Source organism: Marmota monax, unplaced genomic scaffold, assembly GCF_021218885.2.
Source record: "Marmota monax isolate L192 unplaced genomic scaffold, Marmota_monax_Labrador192_F-V1.1 WCK01_AAM20220418_F8-fsc00030, whole genome shotgun sequence".
In the NCBI taxonomy this organism is placed as follows: Eukaryota; Metazoa; Chordata; class Mammalia; order Rodentia; family Sciuridae; genus Marmota; species Marmota monax.
The window spans coordinates 14458746-14474282 of record NW_026691988.1 but is presented as its reverse complement, the minus strand read 5'-3'; the positions used below and the strand labels follow the sequence as shown (position 1 = coordinate 14474282).

Below are 15537 nucleotides of genomic sequence, written 5' to 3'. Positions count from 1 at the left end.
GAGTCTCCAGTTTAGAAACCGATGTTTGTGTTAAGGACCGCACGGCCACATCTTCAATTGCCAGTAAAAGTAACTTCATAGTTTCTCTTCAGAGTAAAGACAAGCCTCAGACCTTATTTCAGATAGGATCTTCATTTGCCTTCTTATTCATTTTCCTCCTCATCTGAGTATTGCATTAGGCATGGCACACAGGAATAAGAGTGGCCCTGCCCTGTCCTTGAGAAGCATGTGGCCAGAACCATAAAAGAGGACAAGCGTACCCCTGACACAAGTTCCCCTGGGGCTGGGAGGAGGGGGGAGAACACTAATTCTGTCCAGAGGTGCTGCAGACACTGAAAAGGAGAAGAGCACCCTTGAGTTGGATGTGACATGATGCTTTTCTGGACAACCATAGAGAGGGGTGAGGGAGGGCCAGGGGAGGCATGGCGGGAGCTGGAGGGGCAGCTGGTTGGCATGAGAGGGGCATCCGTGTGGCAGTGACGCTGTCAGCAGAAGCAGGAATGGGACCCTGCATGCTCTTCTGTCCACCATGGTGGAAGGGGTCCTCCCAATACTAGATGCTTCATTTATACAAATATTAAGAGTTAAAAACCCTTGCACTGACACTTCCTCAAGTAACCCTGGTGATCATGTGAGATCGTTAAGTCAGATATTATCAAAAGATGGTCTTCACGATTTTAAAATTTATTAGCCAAAATTTCAGAAAACCTTACCTGCGCTTTAATATTTAAGATCACTTGTCAGTTCAAAATGAAAATGATCTAAATTCATTTTGGGGTGTGTGTGTGTGCGTGTGTGTGTGCGTGTGTGTGCATATGTCTGTATAAGAAGGAAGAGGATCCATCTCTCTCTCACTAAAGCAGTGTGTCAGTAGTAAGTTACATGAATGCAGGAAATGTGGCATCAGGGTCCAGTAGTGGCTCAGTACAGACACAGAATTGTTGATGATTAAATCATAGCAGTGCTATTTAGAGTCTACTAATGTGTCTTTTTACAATATAAAACTTGACAAGGGAAATTTAGTTTTTCTTATGAAAAATTGTGGTATATATGTGTAATAAGAATTGTAATGTTGGGCTGGGGATGTGGCTCAAGCAGTAACACGCACGCCTGGCATGCGCCGGGCGCTGGGTTCGATCCGCAGCACCACATAAAAATAAAATAAAGATGCTGTGTCCACCAAAAACTGAAAAATAAATATTAAAAAATTCTCTCTCTCTCTTTAAAAGAAAGAATTGCAATGAAAAAATACTTTACACAGATATGAAAAATCATGCTCTATATGTGTAATAAAAATTGTAATACATTCTGCTATCATGTATTTAAAAAATTTTTTTTTTTAAATTCACATGTCAAGTCTCACCAGAGACAACTATGGTTGCTGTGGGGAATCTTCACTCTTATCATTTAATGTGCTTGGAAGATGCAGGAGGAGAAAGCCACCTCCTGAATGAGGAGCAAGTGACCAGGTCTCTCTGTAACACCTTGTTCTGTCAGATCTATGGGTTCCTAAAGGACAGATTACAGAACATCTGCTACCATTTTTCCTATCCTGCTATGTCACCCAGAAGCAATTCTTCCACCTCTGCTCTTTCGTTTCAGCCAGTTTCTCGGAGATCTAGTTCAGGCTCACTGCCTCACCTTCCACCTGGAAGTAGATCATTCCCAAACGCAAATTCTCAGCTAGACCACTTGCTCATTGTGGAGGGCTGGAGGGAGGAAGCGGGTGGAGAGAGGCAGACAGGCCTGCGATGGCGCTTCTCACACTGGTCACCCCACTATAATATCATGGTGAGCTTTTAAACAAAACACAATTCTGACTCCCCCTCTAGAGACTCTGTTTGTATTTGTCCAAGATGGGACCAAGAGCCTGGGGTATTTAAAAAGACTAATAAACTAATAGGTGGCTGGAGTCAGAACAACCATTCTAACTCTTTGGAAGATATCTGCCCACAAGGTGTTTCAAGACTCAAATGGAAGGTGTTTGCACTCAAAAAAGGGTGACGAATTCCATCAATGCCCTGAGAAAGCCAGGGCTGGCTGACCAGCTGGGAAGATGTCCTAAGAAGGGGTATGTGGCTGAGATTGCAAGAAGTGCCTTCTCCCGCCCCAACTGTGGCTGTCTCCATCACGGACCGTCATGGACTTTATCCAGAACCCTCCATCCTCGCTTTTCTGCAGTCCACTCCGCCCCGTCTTGTCAAGCCTTGACATCATCAGCCAGGATCAAGTCCTGTTCACAGGCTCCTGAACTGAAGGACAAAGGCAGACACCAAGGCTCTTTACAGTTGGCCTGAGGGCCCTCGCCCTCATCTGGTGCCCTTTCTCATGACCCTCACCAGTCCCCAGAAACTTCTAGCCTTGCTTTTTGTTGACCAAACATCCCAATAAATTTCCTCACTGGGAACTATGGGTTTGTTAGCTTCTCAGTTAGAGATCCGTTTTTCCTTGGCTCTCACATCTCTGATTTCTTTATATTCCTCAAGTGTCAGCTTGCATGCTGATTTCTCAAAAGCTTTCCCTGATGGCCCCATCCAGAGTAGCCCTCCAACCCTTCCTCATTCCCTGTCCAAACACAGGTTCAGCATCCTTAATCAGAAAATCCAAAATTTGAGCCAGTCACCATGGTACATGCCTATAAGCCCAGTGGTCCAGGAAGCTGAGGAGGATCACAAGTTCAAAGCCAGCGATAGCAACTTAGCAAGGCCCTAAGCAACTTAGTGAGACCCTGTCAAATAAAAAATAAAAAGGGCTGGGGATGTTGCTAGGTTGTTGAGCGCCCCTGGGTACAATCTTTGGTAACAAAAAGAAAAAAAAAAAAAGAAAAGAATATCTGAAATTTGAGATGCCTTAAAATTTGAAATTCTTTGGATACCAAATGATGTGACTGGAAAATCCCACACCTGACCTCATGTGATGAATTATAGTCAAAACACAGCTGCGCTAAAAATATTATGTAAAATTACGTCCAAGCAATATGCATGTTAGTCAGCTTTCTGACACTATAACAAATGCCTGAGATAAGCAACTTATAAAGATAAAAGGTTTATTTTGTTTCACAGTTTTAAAGGTTTCAGTCCATAATCAGTTGGCCCTTTGCTTTTGGCCTGTGGTGGCTAATCACAGTACAGCAAAACTGCTACCTGATGGCCCAGCAAGTCAAAGAAAGAAAGAGAAAAGGACTGAGGCCCCACATTCCCCTTCAAGGGCATGTCCTGTGATCTAAAAGCCTCCCACTAGATCCCACCTCCTAAAATTTCTACCACCTACCAATAGTGCCTCCCTGGGGATCAGGCCTCCATATCATGGGCCTTTGGGAAAAAAATTAAGAGTCTAATTACACCAGTGCATAAGGTGTGTATGAAACATAAGTGAATTCCAAGTTCAGACCTGGGATTCCTCCCTAAGACACTTCATCATGTTTATGTAAATATTTCATAATTTTAAAAAAATAAAAAATTGGAAATATTCTGGCTCCAGGCATTTCAGATAAGGGGAACTCACCCTTTATCAGTTCATTAACTCCCCAACACTGACCACAGTTCAAGTATTCTATCTATTCATCTTAACTTCTGCATCTCTGCTAGAAAAAAAGATCTGGGAAGACAGAAGCTCTCTCACTCTCTTGTTTCCACACTGATGAGCACATTGCCTGGCTCGGGTGGGTGACCAGGAAACGTCTCCTGGAAGTGTGGAAGGAGTAACACCCGAAGGCAGGAGGAGCAGGCATGCTCCGTGGGAGGGTCAGCGAGAACGGAGGTGAGGAATATGCACCCATTTTTGTGTGTGCAGAAGAGCACAGGTGAGATTGGTGAAGTAGAGGACACAGGAGAGACAACAGAAGATAAGGGCAAGCAGTCAAGTATGGCCCATCACTAGCCCCAGTGAATGTCCAGATTCGAACTCTGTACCTGCTGAGGTGTAAAAACCGGGCTGGGACTGAGCGACTCAGGTGTAAGATTGGAAATTATGACCCTACACTCATGAGGCATCATTTGAATCTTAAACACAACTAGAGTAAATACTTAGAAAAATTAGTTCATGTGAAGAAATTCCAAATGTGATTTTTTAGGTGACAGATAGCTCAATATTGAGGAATTCTTTTTAAAGATGACCAAAGAGCTATCTATCCAAACAGTTCTGCTGACTGCATAGCAAACCGTTGGGGAATCTGCCAGCCCATCTTTGAGAACGTGGCTCCTCTTGACATATATATCAAAACGCAAGCAAGATGACTGTTTCACAGGGTGTTTTTCAAATCTTGTAGTTATTCACAGAATAACAGAGTTTGAAAGAGTTATCTAGATGAACCTGTCAGCACGGCTGGTGAAAGAGAAAGAACAAGCCGTGAACAGGTGTGGAGAAGTCAACAGACACTGTTCCTCTGTGATCTTCTCTCCCATCCTGATCTCTCAGGGAGAAGAAAAGGGGTTGAAATTCTTTTATATTCCACAAAGATGTGTCTGAATTTGATTTAAACATTGTTGAAAATTTTGGAGGGAATTTTAAAATAATTTCTGTTAATGATCCTAATATTATTGCATGCTTCAGTGAAAATGTTGAATGATTTTTTTTTACAGTGGTGCCAGATATCACATGTGAACTCTACCAAAAAGCACACTATTTTAAAATTGTCATAAATGTACGAAGTTTACAAAGGAAGTACTTCACAACTACATGTTCTTCTTAACCATATATTGACTCCTGTTCATTGAGGTATTCAAACAAGTGAGGGGATCATTTTTGATAGAGATATTTCAAAATTGATTTCCTTTTGGAAAACTTGCTCATATTAGTTAAATACCATACTTGACTTTTTTTTTTTTTGGTACTGGGGATTGAACACAGGGGTGCTTGACCACTGAGCCACATCCTCAGCCCTTTTATATTTTTTATTTCAAGCAACTCAATGAGTCTCTTAGGGCCTCACTAAATTGCTGAGGCTGGTTTTAAACTCAAAATCCTCCTGCCTCAGCCTCCCAAGCTGCTGGGATTACAGGCATGCACCACCATGTCCAACTCAACTTGCTTAAAAAAAATACATTTATTATATGCTGTACTAGAGTCTAGGCACTCAATAATGTGGAGGATACAAAGATCAAGAATTCCCATGCTCAAGGCAAATATGATGACATGGAAAATGATGGATTGAATTTTGTTATTGTTGGATTTGTTTACAAATCACCCACTTATTTATTGGGTGAAGTCTTACTTAGCCTCAGTTTCCTCATATATATCTTGGAGGAAATGATATTTACATTCAGAGAGATTGCAGATATTAATTTTGCAACATGTGTAAAATACTTGTGCCTAGGGCAAAACAGGCATTCATAAAAAGTAAGCTTCCTTCCTTTTAACACATTTAACATTTAAATAGGATTTGCTATGTTCTTGATGCCTGATTTGCAAAAATAGAACTTTGAAACCACTTTTTGTGTTTTTACACATAAAATCTTTATAGTATAAATTTTTTTTTTTTGCAGAGGTGGGTACTAGGAATTGAACTAAGGGGCAATTGAGAACCACACTCAAATCCACTGAACCAGCCCTATTTTGTATTTTATTTAGAGACAGGAGCTCACTGAGTAGCTTCCACCTCCTTTTGACTGAGGTTGGCTTTGAACTCGAGATCTTCTTGCCTCAGCCTCCCAAGCCACTGGGATTACACATGTGCGCCACCACACCCAGCCTATATCATCAATTTTTAATAATCTATTTGAAACGTTCAGATAAATAAAATATGTGCATTATCCCCAATTTCATGGCTGTAATTGAATTCCACTCCCATCCAAACCAGGTTGAAGTCCTGGCTCCTTTCCCTTCTCTCCTCCATCAGATGGTGATGCTAATGAGCAATGATATGCCCCACAGCCCAGCAACAAGGAAGAAGAGAAATCCTGGACATGGATGACCTAGAGGTTTATCTCCAAATAGCCAAGCTCTGACTTTTAAGGAAGTGATTAGCTTTGCTAGTTACCACAGATGGCTTCCTATATTAGGACACAGGGAACTGAAAAGAATTCAGGAGAGGAACCATTAGATGAAGACAGAAAGCAACAATGAGAGTGGGGGGGTTCCAACAGATTCCCTCCCTGGTAACCAGGTGTCCCCGCAAGAACCTGGGGGAATGCGACTGGGAAATGCTGCTGCGTTTAATATGCCATTTTAGGAATTCACAACAAACTGGACAAATTTCACAGACAAGGAATTCCATGCTCATTCTGTGAGCATGTGAGCATGTGCCTATTAACGCACCAAGAGCCCCATGCTCGGGCTCTCCAGCTTCCCAATGCTACACTGTGTGTGGGGGGGAGGGGATTCATTGATATCCATGGAATTGATATAAAATGGCATGTAATTTAGAAAATGCTGGATCCATTGCATTCTAGTTGGTTTTCCACATCCTTTTCCATAGTTCTTAATTGAAGCCATTTGACAAACTTTTTTTATTTTAATCTTATGGATACAGAAAAATCAGAATTTATTTTGCCACTGGAAATGAGTGGTTTTAAAGGAAACACAGCTCAGAACAAATTCAAACATTCTGAAAACCGAAATAAAAACAACTTTGTCTTTGAAACAAAGACATTGCCCTGTTCCGACTCACTCTTGAGCCAAGTTTCAACATAAACCTATTTTTCCTTTTGGCTTTTCTTGTTTTAAAGGACAGTGATTTCTATAATAATACCAGCATTTTGAAAATGGATGTTTCAAAAACCAAACTTATCAAATACTAATCTTTTGCTTAGAAAAATAGTTTTACATAAATCCCAGGTGCTCATAATTAGATGCTTATTTAATACTTATTAAATTACTCTTAAATATGTACTTAATGAATCATACAATGCTAAAATACTACAATGGGCTTTTAAAAAATATATACAGTCACTGTTTGTTTCATAGTTAATAAAATGTTCAATAAAAGTATAAGGGGTGTTTCAGAGAATAAGAACAAATTAGATTTTTTAATTAAAAAGAAAATCTATTATAAATTTTTAATAAGTTTGTTAAAAAGTACATTCCCATAGATCAGAGCTGAGTAGAGCTAATAGAATCTACACAGGTACAAATGGGAAGTATACACATGCAAACACCTGTGTACATGTTATTTGCATATGCATCTATGTGTATGTATGTTTTCTGTTATATCTGTAAAAGATATGGTTAACAGAATTATAGATAAAACCAAGATACCATCAAAGTAGGGAATTAGAGGAAAAAGGTTGAAATTGCAGAAAATATAGTTTGCAAAGTTAATTGTTCTTGGAAGTATCTTCTTTCAAAATGCATTAATCTCCATAAGAAGTCTATTCTGTTCGGTATCCCTTCTTCTGAACCACCATCTTTGGTTGTTCAGAGATTTTGACCTGACAGCCTGAGCTACTAGGTTTCCCACTAAAGTTTCAAACTGGCTTGAAATATCTTTGCACTAACATTTTCTTATGGAACAACTTGGCCTTTGCCAAATTATTTCAGTGCTGAGGGGCATTTTCTCTGGGCCTTATCTCCATCTGTGTTGAAAAGATGAAGCATTAGAAAGTCTCTTTTCTCTACACAATCCCATGGGATCTCCTTCAGGCTGAGGGGAAAGGTTAGCTGTCATTGGGTTTACTAAACTGAAGTAAACAAAACATATGTAAAACAGAAAGATTTTAAACTGGGGGTAAAAATCCAAATAAACCAAACATCCTGCTTATCTCAAATTGATGGTCAGTAAGGAATTTCGAGTGTGTCTCTGTGTGAGTGTGTGTGTGTGTGTGTATACCCTTCAACGGATCAAAATCATCAGTGAACAGCTACTGACAAGTAGGTATCATAGAAATAATTCAGCGCAACAAGTTCTAAAACGCAACTCATGTCTTTCCCTTAAAACCCACTTTGTATTCCACAGTGAAGGACTATTGTCTTAGATTCTCCAAATAAAAACCTCAAAGGTCTCCCTGGTATAGTTCTCCCTGCCTCCATATCCACTCTCCATGCTCCACTGATACATACCCAATGCAATCACCCTCAATCCTACTGCCACTGCACACCCACATCAATTTCCAAGTACACTCCTGGGACAGCCACCTGACGCTCTCTTTGCTTATGACTGCTCACTTTTCCTCATTTTCATCTGCACTGTTTTCACAGCCATCCTGCTAGAGAAGACATTTGTCATAAACTAATCTGCTTCACTGTTTGGATGGTTCTCTAAACAGCCAACATTGCCATTGTTGCAAAAACTTCCTATGTGTTATCTTCTTTTTTTCTGAGGGTATAATTATGGCCACCACTTACAAATGAGGAATCATTGCACATGGAGTTTCTGTCCCGTGTTCACAGTCATTGATATGGCAAGTGGTAGAGCCAGCCTTTACTAAGGTGGTTGGACGCTCTTGACTGCCACTGTGAACCTTTCCTAAATCTTCTCCCAAATAAACTTCCAGTCTCTTTGTACAGGCAGCTACAAGACTGTGAGCTTCTCAAATTCAGAGATTGTACATCAAGGGCCAAAAAAACCTTTGGACACTTGGATGGAAGGTAAGTTGGAGGTGCGGGGGTCCTTGGTAGCTGCCACCTCCTCTACAAATGAGGATCCCTCTCAGGCCTCACACACGGTCACTAAAAGATCTTTATATCAAGCATGGAAAAATGAGTCCAGTAAATGCTGCAGAACTTTTTACAATACTCTGCCTTGTAGAAGGTGGAACTACATTTCACGGCATCTCAGGTGAGCACCATGCCCTCCTAATCAACGTTCCTCAGCACCTCTTTCCACAGCTCACTCAGGAGCACCGCTTCTGAAGTTAGGTGAGAGCTGGCAGAGGGACACAAATGCACTGGCAGAACAACATGGACTGCAGCCATAGCCATAGGTCTGTCATCACAAAGGACCATCTATCTGGGTTGTTATATAACTTCTAAGAAGAAATAACCATAAGACAAGAAAGAAAAGGTTAGGTATAGCAGAAATTGCCCTGACATATTCCACACACACACAGTTTGATAAATATTTGATTGTTATTCCAGGAAAAGCTTTTAAAGGAATAACTAAGCCAGCAATTAAGGGAAAGGGATGTCTCCTTCTCCAAGGCAGTGGGAATGTCAGCTCTCTGTTGCTAAGGGGAGATTGGGCAGGTTCACAAAGGCTGAAGAGGACACATCCCACCAAAAAGGCCGGAGTCCCCAGCTACTCCTCTTTCCTTATTTAACAACAGAAACCACATATGCATCTCTCTGAATCCATGTTCTGAGTGATTTTAATAAATTAGAAGCATTAGACATGTACAGACCCTGCGTGTTTCTGCCTAACAATTACCTAACACCTACCCAGAAAGCCTTGCTGGAGGGAGACCTGGATCCTTAAAACTGATGGTCCACTAGCACGTGCAAGGCCCCTGTTGGATCCCCAGTACTTCAAAACAAACAAACACAAAAGCAAACAAACCTGATGGTCCGATTGTTAAGATTGGTGCTCAGCTTTGAGCTGCCAGGCTTAGATATCCACTGCCTGAAGCCATTTCTGATTAGAAAAATTTAGGCAAATATGCAACCTCATTATCTTATTTAAGTTGGAGAAAATGCAGTGTTCCAAGTTAATCCGACCCCTGGTATAATGTCAAAGATGTCTCAGGTTTTGAGATACTAGGGTACATGCCCCCCCATCACACTCAGTATAATTAATGGGAAAGTGTGTCATGGAGGTATACATTTCCCTCCTGGAAGAGAGAGATGCTTACCTCATCAAACAATGACCATGGAATGTTGATCACTGACAGTCAGTTATAAACTATTATAAGAAAGGTGCTATTTCTGAACTGTTTGAATAATAAAATTTAAAAACCTAATATTCTGTTCAAAGGGCTACATGCCTATATTGGTGACTAAACCTAAAGTTGAAAATGGTATGGAAACTGGTCTTTCAATAGTCACTCGACCTAGTGTATTCTGAACACTTGTCAGGAGCAGAGGGTTTTTTTTTTAATTAATGGCATTTAGTAGCATAAACAAATATAGCCACAAATTATGCAAACACTTATCCCTTGCAGCTACAGTCAGCCAAAAAAAAAAAATAATAATAACCCTTTGCATTTTCGAAGCCTACAAAAAGGCTGCTAACAGTAGTCACTTGCCCTTTCTTAAATGGCCTTTAAATAAATATATGAGTCAGTTAAGAAAGGCATTTGCTTGAATTAAACTGATAATTCTGCCAGGATGTCAGTATAATTAATTGTGGGAGGCAGAAGTTTTAAATGAGGCTAAATTAGGGATTCTGGTTTATTTATTTATTTTTCACTTACTCTACTGATGTAATTAGAGAAGCTTTCAGTGGATCTTGAAATTGTGCCTTGTCATAGAATGTCATACCTACATGCTTTCGGGACAAGCACTAGAGCATGGTTTCATGGTGGAAATGGGGGTGTGATACATATGCACGGACCCAGTGTTCCTACTACCCTACACACGTGCACACGCACTCCCCTAACATGTTTTGTTTCATCTGTTACCCTAGAGTTTTCATCCCTGATATCACATTGTTCTTATTTATTTCAATGTCTTCTGTGGCAAGGATAAAATGTAGTCACAGAGTTTCATTCCTGGTAAGCTATTTGAATAAATAATGCAAAAACACACTGACTTCAAAATCTCTCCCTGCCTATGCTACCTACCCCCAGGACTGAAATAGCAAAATTCCATAATGGATATGTTTCACCAGCAGTGTAGGGTTGTGGGCTATAGAATTTGTCTTAAATGATGCACCCTCCAGGAAGAAGAGCTGGTCGTTTATCCAGGTACTAGAGGCATCGCTGCACAGCTGACACCACCTGAGTAACTGAACTAATGAGTTTTCAGGAGACAGAGAATCCAGAACACAGCTGGGAGAATGAAGTCTGCATTTAGGGCTGAAAAGCACCAGAATGGGGAGCAATTCTACAGTGGATAGCCTCTAAAAGTTCAATGCAGCAAAGAAAAAAGAAAAAGAAAGGGCCACCTGAGAAGTAATTCTAGGCTAATGATTTAATTAATTAGAATTAGTTAACTAAACTACTTCTCCAGTCATGCTTGCCTCGCTGTCAAGTAAAGGTATTAAAAACAAATACATTTTCAAAAGGTACACCATTGATCACTGAAGTCCATTCTCTGAAATTGGAACATTTTCAACATTGCACCCCAAGATGAATACGAAAGCATCAGACCCAAAGAATCCTTATGTACTGCACGGTACACGTTGTAATATTATTAAATTTATTCTGTTGAGCTCATTAACTCTACCTTTTGCCATCCCTTAGCAATAGTTCCTTTTCTGTTGTTAACTCTGCATTTTCAACCCCCTGTGCTGAGCACAAAAGGATCAAACACCACACACTTCCTGCAGCCTAAATAAAATAGCAGTGCAGCCTTGACAAAGGTGAATGTGGCATGCGAACGCTAATTGCCTCGTGAAGGATGCATCGGGGTTAACATATGACATGCCTTCCAGTCTTGAGCACTGAAGTGCAGGCTGAGAGCAACAAATAGGCAAACCTCTGCAGCAGGGGATGCAGACTGCAAAGGAAGCCAGCAGCTATGAAGAATTCAGGCTTGTTTTACCTACCGGCGTTGTCCATGTCTCAGGAGTGGCGAGGCGAGTTCTGCGGCTGGCAGCGGGAAGCCCTGGCTCTTCTGGCTAACGAAGCACCCTGCCCTTCTGCTGATTATCAGCCCTTGCTGGCACACAGAGCATCCTTCATGCACTGTCTGCAGGAGACACCGCCAGGAAATTTATATCTCCAAGGATGACAAACAGCCATTAGCTCCATTACAGGCTGATTAAGAGAGACTGAGCCTATCAAGTGGGTACTTGAATCCCCTGGGGTTTCCACCTCTGTTCTAAGCAAAGAAGGAAAAAAAAAAAATGAAAAAAAAAAAAAAGAAAATCCCTGCAATGTTGAATGTGCTGCACATTTTAGGGGGAAAAAAAAGTGCACATGCTTTGCAAAACACCATGCTTTCCAAAAGATATCAGAGCAAACAGGAGCAGGAAGAGGCACACGTAATTAAAAGGTAAAAAGGAATCTCTAAAAATACTACAATAAATTATTCTTTCTTTGGGGTTAGTCTGAATAGGCTTCAGTCTTTATCACTGACATCACTGAATGACTGGGCAACTTTTCAATTTAAAATCTTAAAGTGTTTTGGTTGTTGTTGGGGGAGGGAGCAGGGAGTAAACATAAAGCATTTAAAAATAAAGACTATCTGGAATAGCTCTGCTCTATCTAAAGGCTAAGGCTGAGAATTCTGTTCCACCTTGGCTATGTTTTCATTGTCATCAGTTTTCCTATTTCTGGTCAAAATTTCTATCCACCTATCCGAACAGCAAAATTCAAAGGAATTTCATCAATCATACAAGAAATTACTATCAAAAGAGGTCAGGGAAATGGAAATCTGAGGATCAAGAAAAAGCCATCAACTAACCCAGGAAAAGACAGTTCACTTCTTTAATTTAATCAAGTGAATGTGACCCCCCCGACCCCCCGCCAAAGACACCAAAAACCGCTTCCAAAATCAGGGGACAGGGCTGAGCAAGGTGCTGAAGAAATCATGTGTCAGGCCTTGTGGCTATTAGGACACTAGATTTTGGGCACAGCACAACTTTGTCTTCTGCATTTTCTCAAATAAAAGGAAATGATTTACAATGACCTCTTGTAACCTACAATACAATGAACCAACAGTACAAGTCTCTACAGGTGTTTTGACAGTTTTTTTTTTTTAAGTTCATAATACTATCATAGCCCCACAGTTGTTGAATTCAAAAAGTAATTTGTTTATTAAGCATTTCTGGATGCCATTAGAATTCCTAGTGACAAACCACACACCAATAACTCACAACCTAATCTTCCATTACAACAGCTTCTGAGCTTAAATATTTTTTTTCATGAACTTCAGGTTTGACTATAGAATTAAGGTTCTTTTAGAGCTTAAGCAAAATACTTCATTTATGATATCAGTATTAATTCAAATTTCTCAATGATTCTGCCCTGAGATTTTTTATGCCTGTTATTTTAATTTTGTCAAATGATTTTAAGGATGAATGAATTTTAAAAATTGAATATTTTTTCAAAAATATTCTTCATAGTTAAAAAAAAAAAAACTGCTTGGATCCCATAAGATTTAAATCACTGTGGCTTCCACACCTCTGCAGCTTGCCCTGATTAAGACCTGCCAGCTACCCAGAGTGAGTGTTATCAGCACAGAATCTAGGGCAAACTAACTATTTTTGAGAAAAAAAAAAGAGTGGGGGGAAGTAACAGGGAAATAGGAAAGCTAGAGAGACAATTTATCACCAAGTCTGAGGTTCTGGTAAGGAACAGCTAAGAACTCTCATCTACTGAGAGTTCAGATTGCCTCATAGGAATATGTTTGCATTAGCTTGGTCTGTAGTTTGAAATGTGTCAGTTATTTTTATTAACATAGTAGTCCCCAAATGACAAATAGATTCTGTCCCAAAAGTTTATTTTGTTGAGCATTTGAAACATATTTTTCTCTTAAATACTGACAGATTCTGAGGATGGTTCAATAAATGTTTTTTGATGTGATTTGTCTAAGGTCCACAGCCTCTAAGATAATTCTAAAATCCCGAAAGTTCTGAGAATCTTCAGTTTTTTCAAAATTTTCTCCTTTTTGTCTCCCTCCCTCTCTTGATATCTCTTTCTCTCTCTCTCTCCACCTCCCTCCCTCCCTCCCTCTCCCTCTCTTTTTCTCCTTCCTTGTACTGGGGGTTGAATCTTTTTTTTTTTTTTTTAATTTGGCTCCAAAATACATTTGATGTCCCAACCTGACTTGAATCCTGTTGAAATCTTTTCTTATTCCATTCAGAGTGAAAAAACATGTACATATTTGCAATTTAAAATGGTAGGTAACAAGTATTTGTGCTGATGAATAGGTTAGTTTGCTTGATTTAATCATCTCACGTTGTGTATATGTATATGTGTGTATGTGTGTATGTGTGTGTGTGTGTATTTATATAAACATATATATATATCTCACAACATCATGCAGTACTCCATGAATATACAGAGTCAAAAATCTGTCAGTTTACAATAACATAAAAAAGTCTTAAAATTAAAATAACATTGAATGGTAGAAAACAGTCACTGACCCTGGCTTGCCACAGGGTCCCCTCCACGTATTTAGGAATTCACTTTCTTCTGCCCTCACCTATCAGCATCCAAATTTCCCCACTGATGATGCAAGAGGTGACAAAGGAAGGGCCATACAGGAAGATTCCAGAGAGGACACAACTGGTGTTGGTGTCTACTGTGAATCAGGTTGTGTTTAAAAGCTGCCTAAATATCATGCATAACTAAAAAGAACCAATTTAAAAAAATAATGCTGCCTAAATAGCCAAGGTTATGTTTGTTTCCCATCTTCCTATCCTGGCCACTGGAATCACCATCTGCCCCTCCCCAGTATCAGAAAGCCACAGCGCAAGAAAAGGCACAATAAATGGACCATTTTCCTCAAACCCCAGGAGAATCCACCCCCCATCCTCACCCCCCTCCCGACTTAATTCAGAGCCACAATTAATATGCTCTAGTTGGGGAATGCTTGAATCTAAAATGTTTTCCTGGGCCCTTTATAAATGTCCCAGAGATGCTGTGTGGCATAGAAGCAGTGCTAATATACCTCAGTGTTCTATATTACGTTTCTAAATATGAGTTGAGTTCCTGTTTCTATTCACCTTCCCATATGTATACTACTCAGCTTGCTTAGAATTAGACTAACTTGTTGGAGACCGGAGGTAATTTGGAACACCCACACCTAAAGGACCCTCAGTGTGTCCCACCTTCAAAAAGAACCCCCCCACACCCTATGGTTTTTAAAAGAAATTGTTTGCACAAGGATGTGGGACAACTACAGAACAGAAGAAAATATGTACAAACTATAATCCTGGCCAGGGATTAATATCCAGAATATATAAAGAACTCAATAGCAAAAGAGTAAATAATGTGATTTAAAAATGGGCAAAAGACCTCAATTGACATTTCTCCAAAGAAGAAATTTGAATGGCCAATCAGATATATGGGGGGAAATGTTCAACAGCACTAATCATCAGAGAAATGCAAGTCAAAACCATAGTGCAATATCACCTAACTCCAGTGAGAATGGCTACAACCAAAAAGAAGATGAGTGTTGGCAAGGATATGAAGAAAAAGAAACCCTTACTTATAAACTTTTGCTGGTAATGTAAATTAATACAGCTATTATGGAAAACAGTAAGGAGATTTCTCAAAAAACTGAAACTAGAACTAACATATGATCCAGCAATCCTTCTACTGGGTGCAGATACAGAGAAAATAAAATTAATGTGTTGAAGAGGCATCTGCACTCCTATGTTCATCAATGCATTATTTCCTACACCAAGTTGTAGAGTCAATCTAGGCATCCATCAATAAACAAGGGAATATTATTCAATCATAAAAAGGATGAACTTCTATCATTTGCAACAACATAGATGGATCCAGAAGACACCTGTTAAGTGAAATAAGCCAGACACCAAGAGACAGATGCTGT

At 39.9% G+C, this 15537-nt stretch overlaps 1 protein-coding gene across 7 annotated transcripts in view; it reads right to left on the bottom strand.

Annotated features, from left to right (window-relative positions):
• Nucleotides 1-15537, bottom strand: part of Phactr2 (phosphatase and actin regulator 2) — a 267238-nt gene that overhangs the window by 188577 nt on the left and 63124 nt on the right. The window contains exon 1 of one of the 7 annotated variants that reach the window (XM_058581764.1): nucleotides 11579-11748. The exons of the other annotated variants lie outside the window; for them this stretch is intronic. Coding sequence (XP_058437747.1) covers nucleotides 11579-11591 — 13 coding nt within the window. The 5' untranslated portion in view covers nucleotides 11592-11748. Of the gene's footprint in view, nucleotides 1-11578; nucleotides 11749-15537 lie in introns of those variants that run through there. 7 annotated transcript variants of the gene reach the window in all.